Source organism: Battus philenor, unplaced genomic scaffold (genome assembly GCF_028537555.1).
Source record: "Battus philenor isolate CCGP_79_NKW_IND1 unplaced genomic scaffold, ilBatPhil1.0.hap1 SCAF_30, whole genome shotgun sequence".
Taxonomy (NCBI): Eukaryota; Metazoa; Arthropoda; class Insecta; order Lepidoptera; family Papilionidae; genus Battus; species Battus philenor.
Window position 1 is genome coordinate 4,025,192 of NW_027181694.1, and position 16,365 is coordinate 4,041,556.

At 34.4% G+C, this 16,365-nt stretch overlaps 1 protein-coding gene across 1 annotated transcript; it reads left to right on the forward strand.

Moving 5' to 3' along the window:
- The first annotated feature begins 1,458 nt into the window (after nt 1-1,458).
- LOC137927476 (zinc finger protein OZF-like) lies at nt 1,459-15,637 on the forward strand. The gene is made up of 10 exons (XM_068771296.1): nt 1,459-1,620; nt 2,518-2,625; nt 3,798-4,250; nt 4,584-4,672; nt 7,094-7,216; nt 8,426-8,533; nt 10,162-10,377; nt 11,061-11,172; nt 13,301-13,405; nt 15,499-15,637. The coding sequence occupies exons 1-10, from the start codon at nt 1,498-1,500 to the stop codon at nt 15,634-15,636; spliced, it is 1,575 nt and encodes a 524-aa protein (XP_068627397.1). The 5' UTR covers nt 1,459-1,497; the 3' UTR covers nt 15,637.
- Nucleotides 15,638-16,365: the final 728 nt, after the last annotated feature.

The window sequence follows — 16,365 nt, forward strand, 5'->3', positions numbered from 1 at the left end:
TGTAAGATCTGGCAGGAGAACACGAGGGGTCCCCAAAACGGAGGCAAAATTTAAAAAAAAAAAACTAAAATCCAACCCCAGGATCTTACACATATGTTGCTTCGCATCTATGAATATATCCAAACTATAAAAATTTTGCCAGACTTAACGGAGATGAACTTACGACAGCCACAACGGTAGATCAAAAAGTCGACATCTTTCATAATAACATAATGAAAATCTATGTAGTTTTGTATGTACGTACAGCCTAAACTGCCTCCTCCTTACTCCTCCTTCATATCTGTCATCTCCATCCAAAAGTTGTCTGGTAGATATCGCCTCCAACGATAAGTCCGCCTTATGTACCTCAAAATGAACTAATTCATTTTAATTATCTATGGTTTACAAAAAAAAGTGTACATAAATCTATGACGTTCATGGACCCATAAAAAAATAAAGATAAAACCTTTACTCGCACCATAGATTACCAGAGGTGTACGCATGGCAATGAGACGTTTTGAGCATTTTGCAAATTTAGAAAGAATCAATTGGAGGACAACTAGGACTTTCTATAAGTGTGCAAGAAATCGATGGAACCAAATAATGCGCTGTGCTAAATGCCATTATGTTCTGGATTATATTTCCTCCTCCTCACCTGTCATTACTTGGAAGTTCTTTAGATCACTAGGTATGGTATGGTATTGGTAAACAAAAAAACCGTATCCAGAATATAATTAGTTTGAACAACATTAATCGACATTTCACAACCTCTGTCGCACTATATAGTTATAGTTTCACGATCGATGCCGACTCGTCACTATTGCATCGCTTCAAAAAATCACCGTGGGCAAGGGGCATAAATAGTTTATGAGTAAAAATTTCTATTTGTAATCGTTGAACTTATTTGCATGGATCGGCATCTAGAGATAAATGGCAATATTACAATCTAGCAATGAAATGTTTGTTTTATGTTCCAATATTAATATTTTAGTAAAAGAAACCTTGTTTGTTTCCAAGCATTACCAATTTAAATTCAACGATTGCTCAATCTCACCATCAAGAAATTGCGGACGAGTATTGGGCTATGGCAGGTGTGGAATTGTGGGGTCACCATCCTTACAATTCCGACCTTGCACCACTTCCAGTTTTATGTATACATTTGATTTTAAAGTTCCCAAGATGCATCGGCTTCGTTCGAAAACCTCGTGAAATAGGACCAAAGAGGAGTGAATCGAATGTTTCTCACAGTAATTTTAAACGTTGCCACGGTGCATAAGTTGTTAACGGGACTATTTTAATTAAATAAATCATTTATAAATTGATACATTATTTTTGGTATACTATATTAAAATCATTCAGTCTTCTCTAGCATAATATAAAACCATGTTATACTCTATGCTTATTGGTTTTATTATGAGTTATGACAACTCTTTAGTATCACGTTATTTTTGTTGTTAACATTTCAAACGATAAACTACTTATGTTTAATATAGTGAATAAAATAAATAAAACTTAAAAATGTCCGATAAAGGAAATATTCCGGTATTAAAATGTATGTGCTGTCTAGCGACAAAAGTGCCTTTCATTAATCTTAATACATGTAAACATGCCGGGTTCTTTTCGACTATTTTCGAGAATAAGGTAATTTTTTTTTTATCTTTTCATAATATTTTACGATCGAAATTATTTTTTGTTAAGACGATGAGAATTAAAAATTACTATTTATAAATAAAAGTAGTTTCTTACAATTTGACCTTTTATAATAAATACAATATAAAATTGTGCGAATTTTGGTTTTGAGCTTCGCGAAGTAATAGTAGAAATAGTAATATAAATTTCGTGAAACCAATTGACAAGTATGTACCAATGTAATAGTTAAAAAAAGGGGTTACTAATTTATTTATTATTAGTACTTAGTTTTTATCTAAATTTTGTATACTTAAGACTACTTCGAGTTTGTTAATCTCGCTATTAGAAATGGTTCTATAATAATATCCATATAATGGTCAGGACGCTCCTAATGCCAGTATTAACAAAATTATAAGAAAAATATGTTCTTATAGTTAATAAATAGTACACCATTACTTTGAAGATTGCACATCTAAAGTATTATATGTACACCTCTGGGCTATTTCATTGTATATTATATATATATATATATATACAACACTCTGTGAAATTTTGAAGAATTCATTTTTAGCTGACCTATAAATCCACAAAAGAAATAATACTATAATATTTCAAGTCTTAAAGTTTTTCAAATCCAGATATTTTGTGATGAATAAGTACATAGGTGGAAACCAAACATATTATTAAATTGCTGGTATATCAATTTAGTTTTATTTTAGTGTTTCATATCATAGGCCTCTTAACATTTTATTACTTTAAACCCAACCCTTTGCTGTTCAAAACCATAGGATACATGCAATGTTTTCTTCTGCTATCTTTCTTATTGTTGTTACATAAACTAACATGTTATTATGATAATAAAGAAAATAATTTGTTAAGTAAGATGCTAACAGAAATATATTTTTACAGATGGACTTTGCTGGAATGTTCGTATGCATCTCTTGTCATTGTATCATAAGTAAAATAAACAATTTCAAACATCAAGTTGAGGAATGTTATTTTGCACTGAAAAAAGTTGTAAGTATTTAACTTGGTTTTAAGTATAAGTGGCATATGTAACACAGTACATTTACCCTCAAGGTGCACAGATGATCTTGTTAACATTGTCAGAAATCTTTGCATGCAGATAGCTTCCTGATGATCCTATTGTAAAACTAGGTGAAGATTCATGTCCAGCTGCGGATGCCTGTATTTAAAATGATGATGATTTATAGAGTATAAATATTCTTACATAAATTATATTGTCTTAATTTTCACTTTGGTATTTTTTTTAAGTGTTAATAAATATTCTGTAGCAATATTATTTGTGTATACACAAGTGAGCTTTATTATTATAATGAATATGCAGTACATACTTTAGGTCTTGTATTATTTTTTAATAACATTTACACATCTTTCCAATTCTTATGAGCTTATTTATTTTTATTTGTTTTGGCACTCTAGTTTGATTGGTTGAAAATGATTATGAGGCACTAAGTTCAATTTAAAACAATATATATATTTAATAACACATTTTGACAGCTAATTGTTAGTATTACTTCCAAATGTGCCACTTTCTGGTAAATATCTCCTCCAACTATTCTGATGGTCATGTGCTCTGCTCTGCCTGGTACTGGTCCAGCTTCGCCTGGCCATCTTTATGTCATCAACCTACCATTTGTAAGGCTTAATCTTCTCTTCATATCCCTCAGGTACTTAATGAAGGTCTTCACTTCACCATGCCACTAGTGGCATGACCAACGTTTTTTCACTTCAAATTACTTACTGCCTTATAAAGAACACATGTGTATAAAAAAAATAAATACAAGAAACCGCTTGGGTTTACATTTACTATATCAGAGTTAACATTGAATGACAAAAAAATAAAAAATGATTTAAAAATAAGTTAAATAGTACATAATCAAGAAGAATGTTAGTAAAAACCTTGTGCATCAAGTTTGTTATTTATTATATATTTTTACTAAATAAAGTAAGACTTAGGTACCAAGTTAAGGTTGGGAGAATTTCTGATGCAGGCAAAGCAAGTCTGGTAGTTGTGGCGATCTTTTGGGAAAGACCTCGCAGTGTGCACCTATAGGCTAAAAAAATAGTAGAATAATGGATAGAAAAGTTTGTTGACTTTGTTGTAAGTTTCTTACATGTCAATTATTATTATTTTTTTCTAATTTTGACTTCAATTTTGTTTTCAGTCCAAGGTGCTTAAAAACAAGACACGCAAGCTGCAAATATCAACAATTGATGTATATTCCACTGTGAATAATCAATCAATAGAATATGTAACAAAAGAATTTGTTGTTTCGAAAAGTGATTTGAAAACGGAACTATCAGATGTGAAGGAAGAAGATGACAGCTGTTCTGAAACAGAGATGGATCAGCCTTTAATGAAGATAAAGAGGACAAGGAAAAAACGACTGAAGGCAGAAGTGAAGAAAGTTAATAAGACATCAGTGAGATTAGGGCCGAGGGTATATGATGGCAAGATTAAAATAGTTATGATAAGTCAAGATGAAATGCTAGAAGAACGGAGGACTGACTTGTTGAAGTCATCATACATTAACTTGCCTTATAAATGCGAAAGTTGCATAACAGGATTTGATCATAAATTGACACTGAACCTTCACATGGAACAAAGACATTCGACTGTAAGTATTTTCTTGTTTTGTTCCATTATTGAATTCACAGCAGAGAAGGTGCTATTTGAAGTGGCAATAGGTAGGCCCTGAGGTTTGGGAATGGAGACCCCTGTCCGGCAAGTGCAGAAAAGACATCCACCCACAAAACGGACAGACCTTGTTAGGATTTTTGGAAGATTTTAGATAGTAGGCCACATCAAACCAGTACTATTAAAAATGTAAAGGTTTTCCATTGTTCAGTAATAGATGCCTGTGTTCAGTAGTGAATGCCTATGTTCAGTAGTGGATGTCCCATTGCAAGGATTACATCTTTGTATCATCCCCTTTCTCTTGGACTTTCAGAAGAGTGGTGGCTACGTTTGTGATATATGCAAGTCTGTTCTCAGCACTGAAACATCATTCAAGGCTCACCAACAACGCCATTTGCGTCGGTAAAGCTTTTTAATCATAAGCATGCAGTGTATTTAATTTTATACAGGGTGATTGGTTATAGGTGTAAAAGCTTTAAAGGAGCGAGTGTATATGTTTAGTCTTACCCTGCATAAAGTGGACAATCTGAAATATTATACATAAATTTATGTTTTTTTACTGAAATGTGACAGGCCAATAACTTCGGGAAGCAGAGTCTTAGGGACAGATATAAAACAACCACTTTAAAGACTGAACTGAAGAAAAACTTTTTACACCTATAACCAACCACCTGTACAGTCATAATTGTATGTTAATTGGTAAAGTACTAAGCTAGAAGTTTTGTCTAACTTAATGCTCATATAATGCTAGTTCACAATCAAATAACACAAGTTGCTATAACAACTGTTTTTTATATGTGTAAATCCACAATTAGTGACTTGAATTCGTTGTACTTACTTCTCAGAGAATTCTTATAGCTTTGTCTTAAGTTTAAGGAGATATATTAGGGTGACCGGAAAGTAATGTTAAAGTAATGTAAATAATGGAAAGTAATGCTTTCTTAAGTTAAATTCACACGACTAAATTTTTAACAAGTTTTTATTTCTGATCAACAATATGTTCACCTTCGTTATGAACAACCTTTTGCCGTCTAGTACACAAATTTTCAATGCCGGAGCGATAAAAAACAGTCGGTTTTTCTGTAAAATATGTCGACACAAGCGACATCACTTTCTGGTCCTTCTAATATATTCGTCAATAAAAAATCAAACAACTTCGGAGGAAGCCGGTAGATGTCGCTGGTAGTCGATTGCCTTGTGATATCCTTTGACACGAGTCGCATAAAAGAGTAAAGATAGAAAATCAAAGCAGATCAGATGTTATAAGATATTACAACCAGAGCTTCTTCATACACCATGGTTTGATAATTTTATGCACAATAATAGAAATTAAAAAATCATTAAGGTTTAGGTCTTGGACCCTTAGCATCGACAAATTTTCGTATTTGATGATGAAATTAGGACGATATACATCATGTGTTAATGGAATATGTCAAAAATCGTGTTAAGAGAGTCACTGTTGAGGTAATCAGAATTTGGTATGTGCAATGTTGGACATTACAAATCATATCATCAAAGTGATTATTGAATGGTTTAATGGTGAACATTTATGATGATCACAATAGGGGATGAAATGTTATAACAAAGATAAAACCACATGCGTAAATTTTAATATACATAAAAATATGCCGCAGACCATACATATATATACACTCTCTACACGAGTGAACTCTAAATGTTATAAAGTGAAAATAATTTTCTATTATCACTTTTACAAAATGCTTTTAATACAGTTGTTATATCAATTCATATTTAGACGATATAATCACATAAATAAAAAAATTGGTAAAGTTGTAAAGGATAATTCAGTAACCAAGTAACACGTTTCGGAAGTCGCTGGATGCAGGTTGGATTGCAGGTGGATGCGGAAATAATTGGCAATTATTGGCAACTATTGGCTGATGTGATAATGATGGTGACAAAGTTACTTATCATGTTGTTAAATGATTCAATATTGTTACGTACAGTGGGTTCTGACTCGAAATGACAGCACTGGTTCACCAGGAGTCTTTTATTCACAAATCAGATTGTCACCCTACTTTAACACAAAGTATACTTTCGCTTAATCCAAACTTCGCTACCATATCGCTTAAGAAATCACTGCCTAAATAACTTGCCAGAGTCACTTTGTATCACTGATCTTAATCTTAATCTTATAACTCCAAAATCAACATTGAACCGTCGTCACGGGGAGTACACCTATTTATACACAAAAATGTACACATAACTTTAAGGTCACTTGTGTTTAAGGGAATACGGCACTTATCTATTTAGCATAAGAATGAATTTCCTATACAGTTTATTTAACTAGAACTATGGAGCTTTTGTAGAACTATTTTTTTTGGTGCTTACTTGATCCTAGGGTTCAGTGTTAATGTTTAGAGGGTTCTGTAACTCGTGCTGTGTAACAATACCTACCTTTTCTTAGTTTTAAATCTAAAATTAAAAGTATATTGTTAAACAAATATTGTTCGGTTTTTTTGACCAAAATGGTTGATATTATATCATCAAACTTTGTTAAATTTCATTTTAAAGGAGCAAATGTGTAAATTATGAAGGCTCGTCCCCATAGATCAGAGGTCCGAGGCGGTGGTAGGTTATACGATGTTAAAATAATCGATGATTCAATAGTGCATGTAAATTAGTATTTAAATATGGATATTGTGATTCTGCATAGCACATTTTTTTAAGCTACTCTACGATATTTATAGTCTAACTTGTAGTAACTGAACTTGTAATTCAAATTCCAAAGGTGTTGTTTTATAGCATGTATTGTCTCTTTTTGGGGATCCTACCATAAGTAATGTATTTTTCTACCAACAGATACGAATGCGTGGAGTGCGGCAAACGTAACAACAACGTATACTCTGTGGTGAAGCATTATAAAGAAGAACATGGTCCTATCAACTTCCTGTATTCCTGCAGCGAATGTGAATTCACCACGGAGTAAGTGGGGCTGGTGGTGGTAGAGTATTTTTCCTTTTTAGAATAATCACAGCTTCATCAAGTAAAAGTAAAGCCGAGGGATACCGCAGGTTGTGTTTCAAAATATTTGAAAAATCTATTTTATAACTTGACTAGTACAGTTACATTTATTACGATCAGTGATTATACAGGATGATTACATATAGGTGTAAAAAATTTAACTAGGTGAATGTATAAGTCACTTGTTGTCAATGTATGGTACATCCGATATAATAGTCAAAGGTTTTAAAAACGGGAAGAGTAAGGAAAAGCGTTTACAAAATTCGGATTACAATACCCATCGATTAAATATACAATCGGCTAATTTCGGCTTCGTATAGCGTTATCTCTTTCGCACGAAATACAACAACTAACAAAACGTCACATAGATAGTGTGGGACAGAGATAGTGGCCTACGAAAGTGAAATTAGCCAATTATCTCTTTCTAAAGGTCAATGTGCAATATTTATCGCCGGGTATTGTATAATATATTGAAACTAATTATTATTAGCTATCTGTTCCGGCAGACTTTGTACTTTCAGAAGTAATTAGGCTGTCGCATTCAAAATTAAAAATAAATTAGTGTCACATTAAAAATAGGAGTAAAGGCTTTAAATATTTTTGCTGCCAAATAAGCTATATATTTACTATAACTGTAACTAATCGTATAATATGTGTATACACCTATACCCCGATTTACACGGTAGATACGTTCCTGAGAAAAACGTGCAAATCGAAAATTAAAAATTTTCAAGTCAAAACCGTGTAAATCGAAAAACTTGCAGAAAATGCATGATTTTGCTATTTAACAGTTGTGAATTTTTTTCAATAATTTTAGGTTTACACAGAAATAAAAATAAAATGCATTGACAAGTTAAAATATTTAATGTATTACGAAAAAACTGTTTTTTAATATATTTAATTACAATATACATTAAACAGAAGAACAAAAAAGTAAATTACTCTCATTCTTTTTTTCGGAATCGAAGGTTCGAATTCGCTTTCATCACTCGAAGTTATTTGTGCCGATTCGATGTTTGATGTAGAAATATTTACATTATGAGAGATGGTAATAAAATCGATTATTAGCACAAAAAAAAACTTATTTGGAAAACCGTGTAAAAACGAAAACGTGTAAAACGAGTACCGTGTAAATCGGGGGATAGGTGTAATTTGAGAATAATTCTACAGATCACAGCGTAGTCTTCGTTACCACCGGGACAAACACAAAGCAAAGGTTCAATGCAGTGACTGCAACAAGACCTTCGTCAACTCAACGGTCCTGCGCGTTCACAAATTGTGAGTTCCATTTTAACCTTTTGGACAGACGATAGTTTCATCTTATTAAAACTAATATCTTTATTTTTACGTGATATTTCATCATTTTGAATTTTTAGCATTTGATGGTCATAATTTCGATTCTAGAATGAAGACCACAGACTAGCAACGGAAAATCTTGTTTAGTTTAAAAGATGGTCTTATTGGAAATCAATCTGAGAGATCTATGTACAGCAAAAATGATGATGACTTTCATCATCAAAGATGGCCGCAGGGGCTTTAAGGAATAGATACCATCGACCGACGCTTATAGGTAACCTCGTGTAACAAGCGTAAATAATTAACATTAATTATGTGTAAAGAAAATATACTTTATTTAACAGGCAACAATTAAACATTTTTTGTGATTGTGATGTTAATTTATGTCCATGTTTAGAAAGAATTCTAAGGTACCGATCATCAGGTAAATGTATATGCGAATTACACTTGTCTAGAAGGAAAGTATGAAGTAAAATTTTAATAAATACTCAAATCCTGAGGTGAGATTTATTTAATTAAATGAGAGAGAGTATTCTTCAAATCTTAGCTTTTACGACCTCAATCTGGTAGAAAGACGAAGTTGTTAAAGTCATATTACGCTGTATGCGTGACGCTTCCAACTAGTGAGGCTTGTAAGAAAAGAAACAATATTTAGCCACTTCCGCACATGCAGTGGTAGTCGTGCAACAAAGTGCACCGCCCGCCAGCCCGCTGATAAATGCGTATGCGGCAAACAATGCGAATTACACAACTGCCACCGTTAATTCACTCAACGCGTGTTTCACCCCTCCACGGGGCATCTTCAGGAGTTTAGATTAGTGCCAAACACAGAGTGAGTGTGAGGCTTGTGTTGAGCAATGGATTTTCACAGGTTTATAACTGGCGCCCTCTATTGGGGACCACTCGTTCCACCCTCTATCTTGTTCGGAACAGGGTTTTGTTGTGGTAACAATTTTTTCAGTTCTCTTTTTATTTTACAGTTTCTTTTCTCTTCTTTCGCTCTTTAACATTTGCTTTATCACATTTTTTTTATTCCTTTTATTCGTCACCTTCTATCCGATCCTCAGTCACTACAGTCTAGATTTATTTTATTGTTACAGTATATTACATATTTATTTAGATTATTTATATATACATTTCTACAGTTTCTTTCGTTTAGTATTTTATTTACATTTTATTTTGTTTTCATATTTTAATATTTATTCACATTTTCGTTATTATTGATTATTATTATTTACTACTAGCCGACCGTTTTAACCTATGTTTTATTTCTTTCTATGATATTTTCTACGACTCACCTGCAATAACAAGACAAGGCTGTTCTGCTTTCTTCATCTGCTATTATGGAAGCAATTCTCGTCTCCTCAATCTTTATAACTCGGCATTCGGTATCGATTTGGGTCTTCTCGAATGCGGGAGAGTCAGCAACCAGGTGGATCATGGTCTGGCTCACACCCAGTTCACAGAAGCACGAGGGGTCTTCTCTAAGCTTGAACCGGTGAAGGTACTCAGAGAGACGTTCTACGGTTGAAATTATGATGATTGCCATCAGGGTATTGTTTTTATCAAGTTGCCGTCAGCCAGTATTTAGCATTAGTTGTGACCGACAGCACAGTCCACCGGCAGTCGGATCGCGTGTACAGCTGCAACGTGTGCGGTAAGCGTTACCACGCGAAATCCAGCCTGGTGGCCCACGTGAGCCGCCACAACAGTGCCCACACCGGGGACACTTTCTGTGCGACTTGCGGAACCCAGTTCGGATCAGCGCTGGGCTTGAAGCATCACTTGAAGACGCACTCCAAGCACATAAGGGATTCGGATAAACGGTAAGATGCTATGATGCTATGGTGATATCATATTTGGTGATGACCATCACCATCAGTTTAGAGAAATACTTTTTTATGTTCACTTTTTGTAAACGATATTTTTATAGATTCAGTCATTTCATGGCTTTAGCCATTGATATTATACACTTTACGTTTTTTCGAAGTTGTGTCTCGGCTCAATCAGTACTAATATTCACTGCGCGTCGTTATATTTTCGAAGTCGTGTTTCTTTTGGTTCGCTCTAATTTTTTTTGGAATTTTATTTTTTTCCTTAAAGATGACAACACTTTTGTTTTTCCTGCGTCATGCCTTCAAAATTCCGGGATTTCCTTTCTAAATTAAAATCAATGCAAATTTTAATAGTTTTATTTTCACGTATATAAACTTGTTATGCTCATTTTAGAGTTGAGTTCATGTCACGGCTATTTTTGAAGATTTTCCATTATGGCCGCGTGGGGCGTATACGAGCCACACTTTAAATTAAAAAAAGTCGTTTAAGACGTAAAGTAAGCTCCCCACTTAAGGAAAGTCCCCGGATCCTGGATAATCCTTAGGAGAGTCCTTTGCCTTGCTGTGGTCGTCTATCTCCTGTTATGGTTATAGTGATTATTTTAATAATCTATTACTATATGTAAGGTTCATATTACTTCTGGGCAACGGAATAACTAGATCGTGTGTTCCAGCTTCACATGCGACGACTGCGGACTGAGGTTCCTCACCAAGGGTCCTTTACAGGAGCACATCGACTGGGTGCATCTGAAGAAGGCCAAGTTCGAATGCGATAAATGTCCCAAGGTGACCTTTTAAATGTCTTACTTTACGGCAAATCTAATCTTGTGTGTCATTTTGCAGCCAACTCGATAGCATGGAAGAAATTAAACAATAGCTAGTGCATATTATATGACGTCTTCATTTCAGCTATAAGACGTACTCGGTTGTACATAAATCCTATGGTATGTTCCTAAAATGTCTAATAGGAACTGGGCCAAAGCGGCTTGTATCTAGCTTTTTGTGTTGACCTCTACATGGTGTTCTGTCTTACTTTTTAAGGTCAGAATTAGTTCGTATACGGACCTCCTGACTTCTCAATCGATAGCGTAGATATCCTGCGCATGCTCTCTTTTTCATCGACTATGGGCAAATCTATTTAATGGAATCAGGCGTTACCTCGCGGAAGTCCATCCTAAGTAAGAAAAGGACCAATATTTAGCCACTTCCGCACATGCAGTGGTAGTCATGCAATAAAATGCACCGCCCGCCAGCCCGCTGATAAATGCGTATGCGGCAAATAATGCGAATTTTATTGCATTTTATATATTGGTCCTTTTCTTATATAGGCAAAGCATTTGACGTTTGTCTTGCCTGATGTTAAGTGATGAATGTCCACAAGGCTACATGCTTGCCCGAAAGAAACCTGTTCAATTTTGAATTGGAGACTCCCAAGTTATAGTTAGCTGGAAATAACGACGTAGGTAGTATGTTCCATAACTTGGTTGTTGGCGCTATAAAAGTTCTATCAAAACGCTCTGTCACTGGTACATGGATGCACAGACCGCGGCCCGCCGGTCGAATACTGGTGGCCCGCCGACAGCAAAAATAATATTCTCGTACATTCGAAAAATATTGAATTCTATTCCAGAATAAAACCAAAAAAATTTAATTACCTATACTTCTGGTGGCCGGCCCGCCATCAGTTCATGATTTGCCCGAGTGGCCTCTAGTCTTAATAAGTCTGTGCAACCATGGTTTAATACAACTTGCAGGCAGCCTCTCCTAGCGGGCCAGGCATCAAAAACCTATATAAGAATAGTTTAGTGAAATATTCCTTAATAAATATATTAAAACAAGTTCTATAGTTACTAAGTATATTTTACCAAAGGTAAATATATTGTCTTGAACCTTTTCAACGCTTTTTAACCTTTTTGCATCATTGGCCTAAACCGTTGTTACGTATAGGTACGTAAATTCACGGCTGGAAACTATGCAATGTACTGTATAGGGTGTCGGACGAAATACTAGTCCAGAGCGCTCCAACTGTTTATTTTTCACGGATAATCGCAGAAGGCCTTTATATCGTCGGTTGAACGCTTCCAAAATACTTAGACTATAGCGCTTTTATATCGATCTTAATTCTTTATTAGTAGCGTTCGTATATATATATATATCTTTCTCTATCGCACACATCTTCCGTTTCTCTCAATCAAACGACACGTGTGATTGTTTTTTTATGAATCCGCTATTGGTTGCCTAATATCACTATCTTGTTTGGGACAGGGTATTTTGTTCTTTAATAATTTTTTAATTATTCTTTTCTTTTATTTTCGTACTCTTCATTCGTCGCATGATCTATCTTTCCTCTTCTTTCATTCTACAATTACAATTTTTTTACATTCTTTTCCATACTTAATTTTGTTCATTCATCGCCTTGTTTCCCAAATATTATAGAATTTTCACAGATTTCTTTCCTTAATTTTTTTATTTTATTAACATTTAATGCTAAATTTAATGCCATTTTTTTGTTATTTCTAAAGACCTTTATTTGTTTTATTTATTTATTTTTATGATATATTTCACTGTTCTTTCGCAGAACGCTGGCCTATTATTGTTCTTTCATTATTGAGATGATGCTTTCCTACGTGTGATTAGTTGTATAAATAAAGTTAATTTCAAGGATTCGTCGAAAAACTTGTGAAACCGTATTTCTATTCATACACCTGCTGCTTTTATAACAAGATAATATATGATGCGGCGGAATAAACTTTTTAATTGCAAAATTTATAAACCTATATGAATTTCCAGTAGTTTTATTAGCTAAAAAGTACTCTCACCATAGTGTTCCAAGATGTTTAGCGTGCGTCTTTCGTCTACCGTTAGACCTAAATTATCACAAATGTTCTAATTTTACCTTCCATTATTTTTTAAGGTATTCAAGAACAATTCCGGGTTACAGAAGCATATAAATTACGTCCACGAGAAGAAGAGGCCGCCTAGGAACAAAATCTGCGATCACTGCGGAAGAGGTTTTACTGTAGGTCATCAAAATAAAATTTTAATATGGCAAGACTGACGTAAAATAGTTTAGGATATGGTAACACTAGTCTTTCTTTCAACAGGCGCTATGGTTTACGGCAACTGCCACGGTATATCTATTGCACTTCAAATTTTAAATTCAAATATCTTTTTTCAAATAGAGATTTACACATTCTTTTGAATAGTTAATTATTTATTACAATATAAAATAGTAATCAGCCTATAAGTAAGCAACCATTGGCACAGAATAATAATTTGTTGTGAAGAGCCGCGAAGAAACTCAAACAGTTGCTTTTTTAAAATTAAATTTCACAATTTTTGATGTGTACATTATAATATTAACTTCGTGTTCGGCTGCCACTATCTATTGCTAAATAGCGGAAGTAAGATATCACTGTCAAAAGTGACACTTTATAAAGTTGTAATCACACCCGACCTCACATACGCAAGCCCGTGCTTTGCGCTTGCTAACCTGCGCGTCATTCAGACTCCATGTCGTGCAGGATAGGTTTATGTAGACCTGTATGTTAACATGGAACTGCCAATAATCAGTTCCTTAAACTGGTAATTCATTACTTTGTACATTGATTGTAGGTGCCGTCACCTACAATACGATAACACCAGGTACAGTAATACCCCGCTTTACGCGACCCCGTTATACGCGGTTTCACTATATCGAATTACGCGAAAGAGTGCATATAAATATAATGTAGTCATCAACTTCTCTATGGTGTCTTGACCATCTGTCAAACAATTAAAAACAGTGTTGGGTGTTATGAACGTATTTTACAAGAACGTAAACAAAACGTTACCCAAAAGACAATAGATGTATTTTTCCGTAAAAAATAAGAGTATGTGTTCCATAAAGTGTTCCTAGAATTAAAGTGATTTATTAAAAATATTTTGTATTTTTTTGTAATAATTTTTGACTATGTTTAATCATAAACCTTGTTATACGCGAATTTCAGTTAACGCGATTTTTTTGGAACGTATCCATCGCGTAAAGCGGGGTATTACTGTACATTTAAACGCCGCACCGTATTGACACCGAGGCACTTACTCAAGTTTCCAAGTAACACAACGAACATAAGACAAACCACGTACACTGCACACCATCACCTTCGCCATTCGATTACCAAACTGTCTTGTTGGAAACGAGGTTGGATTGTATATCAAAGGACGCAGCCCCAATCATACTTGATAGAAGAGTTTCACTAATTCTTAAGTGATAGTAGTGATATTAACCAGACAGTAGCCACCGACCAAGTCAAGGATCGATCTTTCTCTGTGCCTGTATATTTTTTAAATGTTTCACCTGTTTGGTGTTGGACAAAGACATTACAATTTCAATTGTCTTGTGTTGGGAGGACTCTGTGATCGCAATAGGTAGGAGACTAGAGAAAGAAAATGTTGCCTCCCTCGTGGGCGATGATAATTGTCACCCTGTCTTACCATAGTTCTGTAGAAAGGTGGTACAGCGCACGATTAATAAAAATAAGGTCAATAAGATTAGAAATTAAATAAGTTTTTCCGAAAACAAAATTATTATTACATATAAAAATAAAATATAAATAAAAGTTATATAAAAGTGCAATCCACTGTGAGACTGTAATAATTTGTTAACCTAGGAATGAGAACGATGAAAGGTAAGCGATGTGTGAAAGAAGACATGAAAGAAAGAGGAAGAAAGAGATTGTGAAGGACAGAAGGAGAGTAAATAAATTGAAATGGATGGAGGGAGAATTCGAAATAAAATTAAAATCTTGTATAATAATATATACCCGTAAATGTAGTCTCTACTGCAAACACGGTAGGGGGAACATACATATATAAAAAATTGAGTGTTGCATAATAATAGAAACTCACAGCGAAGTTTGATAGCTAGTGGTGGATATATTGAAGGTTGTATTACATATAAAACACAGTGATGGTTGTATAGCTAGATGCGTCCACAGTAAGGGTATTTCAACTAATGGTGCTCATTGTGAAAGTAGCATAAAACATGAAAATCTTGATGAGGGTATTATAACAAGTGGCGCCTCCCAGTGAGGGTAGTGCAATAAAGTTGCTCACAGTGCGGTGTTTCCGCAGACGCTTTCTATTCTGCGTGCACACGTCCGCACGCACACAGGCGAGCGGCCGCTGCGCTGTGCACACTGCCCCGCCGCCTTCGCGCATCCCGCTGCTCGCTACACACACACCAAGCTCTTACACGCTAATAATAAATAAAATGAAACCTTTTTGCAGTTTTATTTATTTATATGTATAGATCATTTACTGTTGTAATTAATGTACGAAATAATAGTGTTGTTGCGCTATATGGGCCGATTACAATTAACTATTTAAAGCCTTGTAGTTTACAAATTGATTAATTTTATAGATATCGCAGGAAATGCTGCTCGCAATTATTGTATTGTAGCCTTGATTATCGAGAATGATGAGATGCGACCAGTGTTTCTTAGGCTATATAGAAAAATTGTGATAAACGCAATAAAAAATGGGAGTCAATAATGTAAGAAAACTTAAATAAAATGAATACAAGCAAAATAATAAAAATTGTAACAAACAGAAACGAGGTAAAGGATGAAAGGCATTGGAAAAGAGGGAAAATGAAATGAAAGGGCCAGACAGATGAAATGTAGAATGTAAGATCTTAAGATGCATGGAAGAAGAGCGCAAACATAAAAATATTGGTAATAAAATTATTAAAAAGAAATAAAAGTCTCTAACCCATAATAAATAAGTTAGGGGTTCGAGAGGCCTTTAATAGCGAGGGCCATTAAAAAAATTATTATTGTGTCCATAGTTGATGTACTAAGTACACATGGGTGGATTTTATCTGAGGGTGTTGCCAGGTATATTCAAGTTTGTTTATTGTCATAACAAAGCTTGTAGGGCTGGTCGATCTTAATTAAGGATAGACAAGTTATGACGCTGGTGTTACAGACGTTATTATCT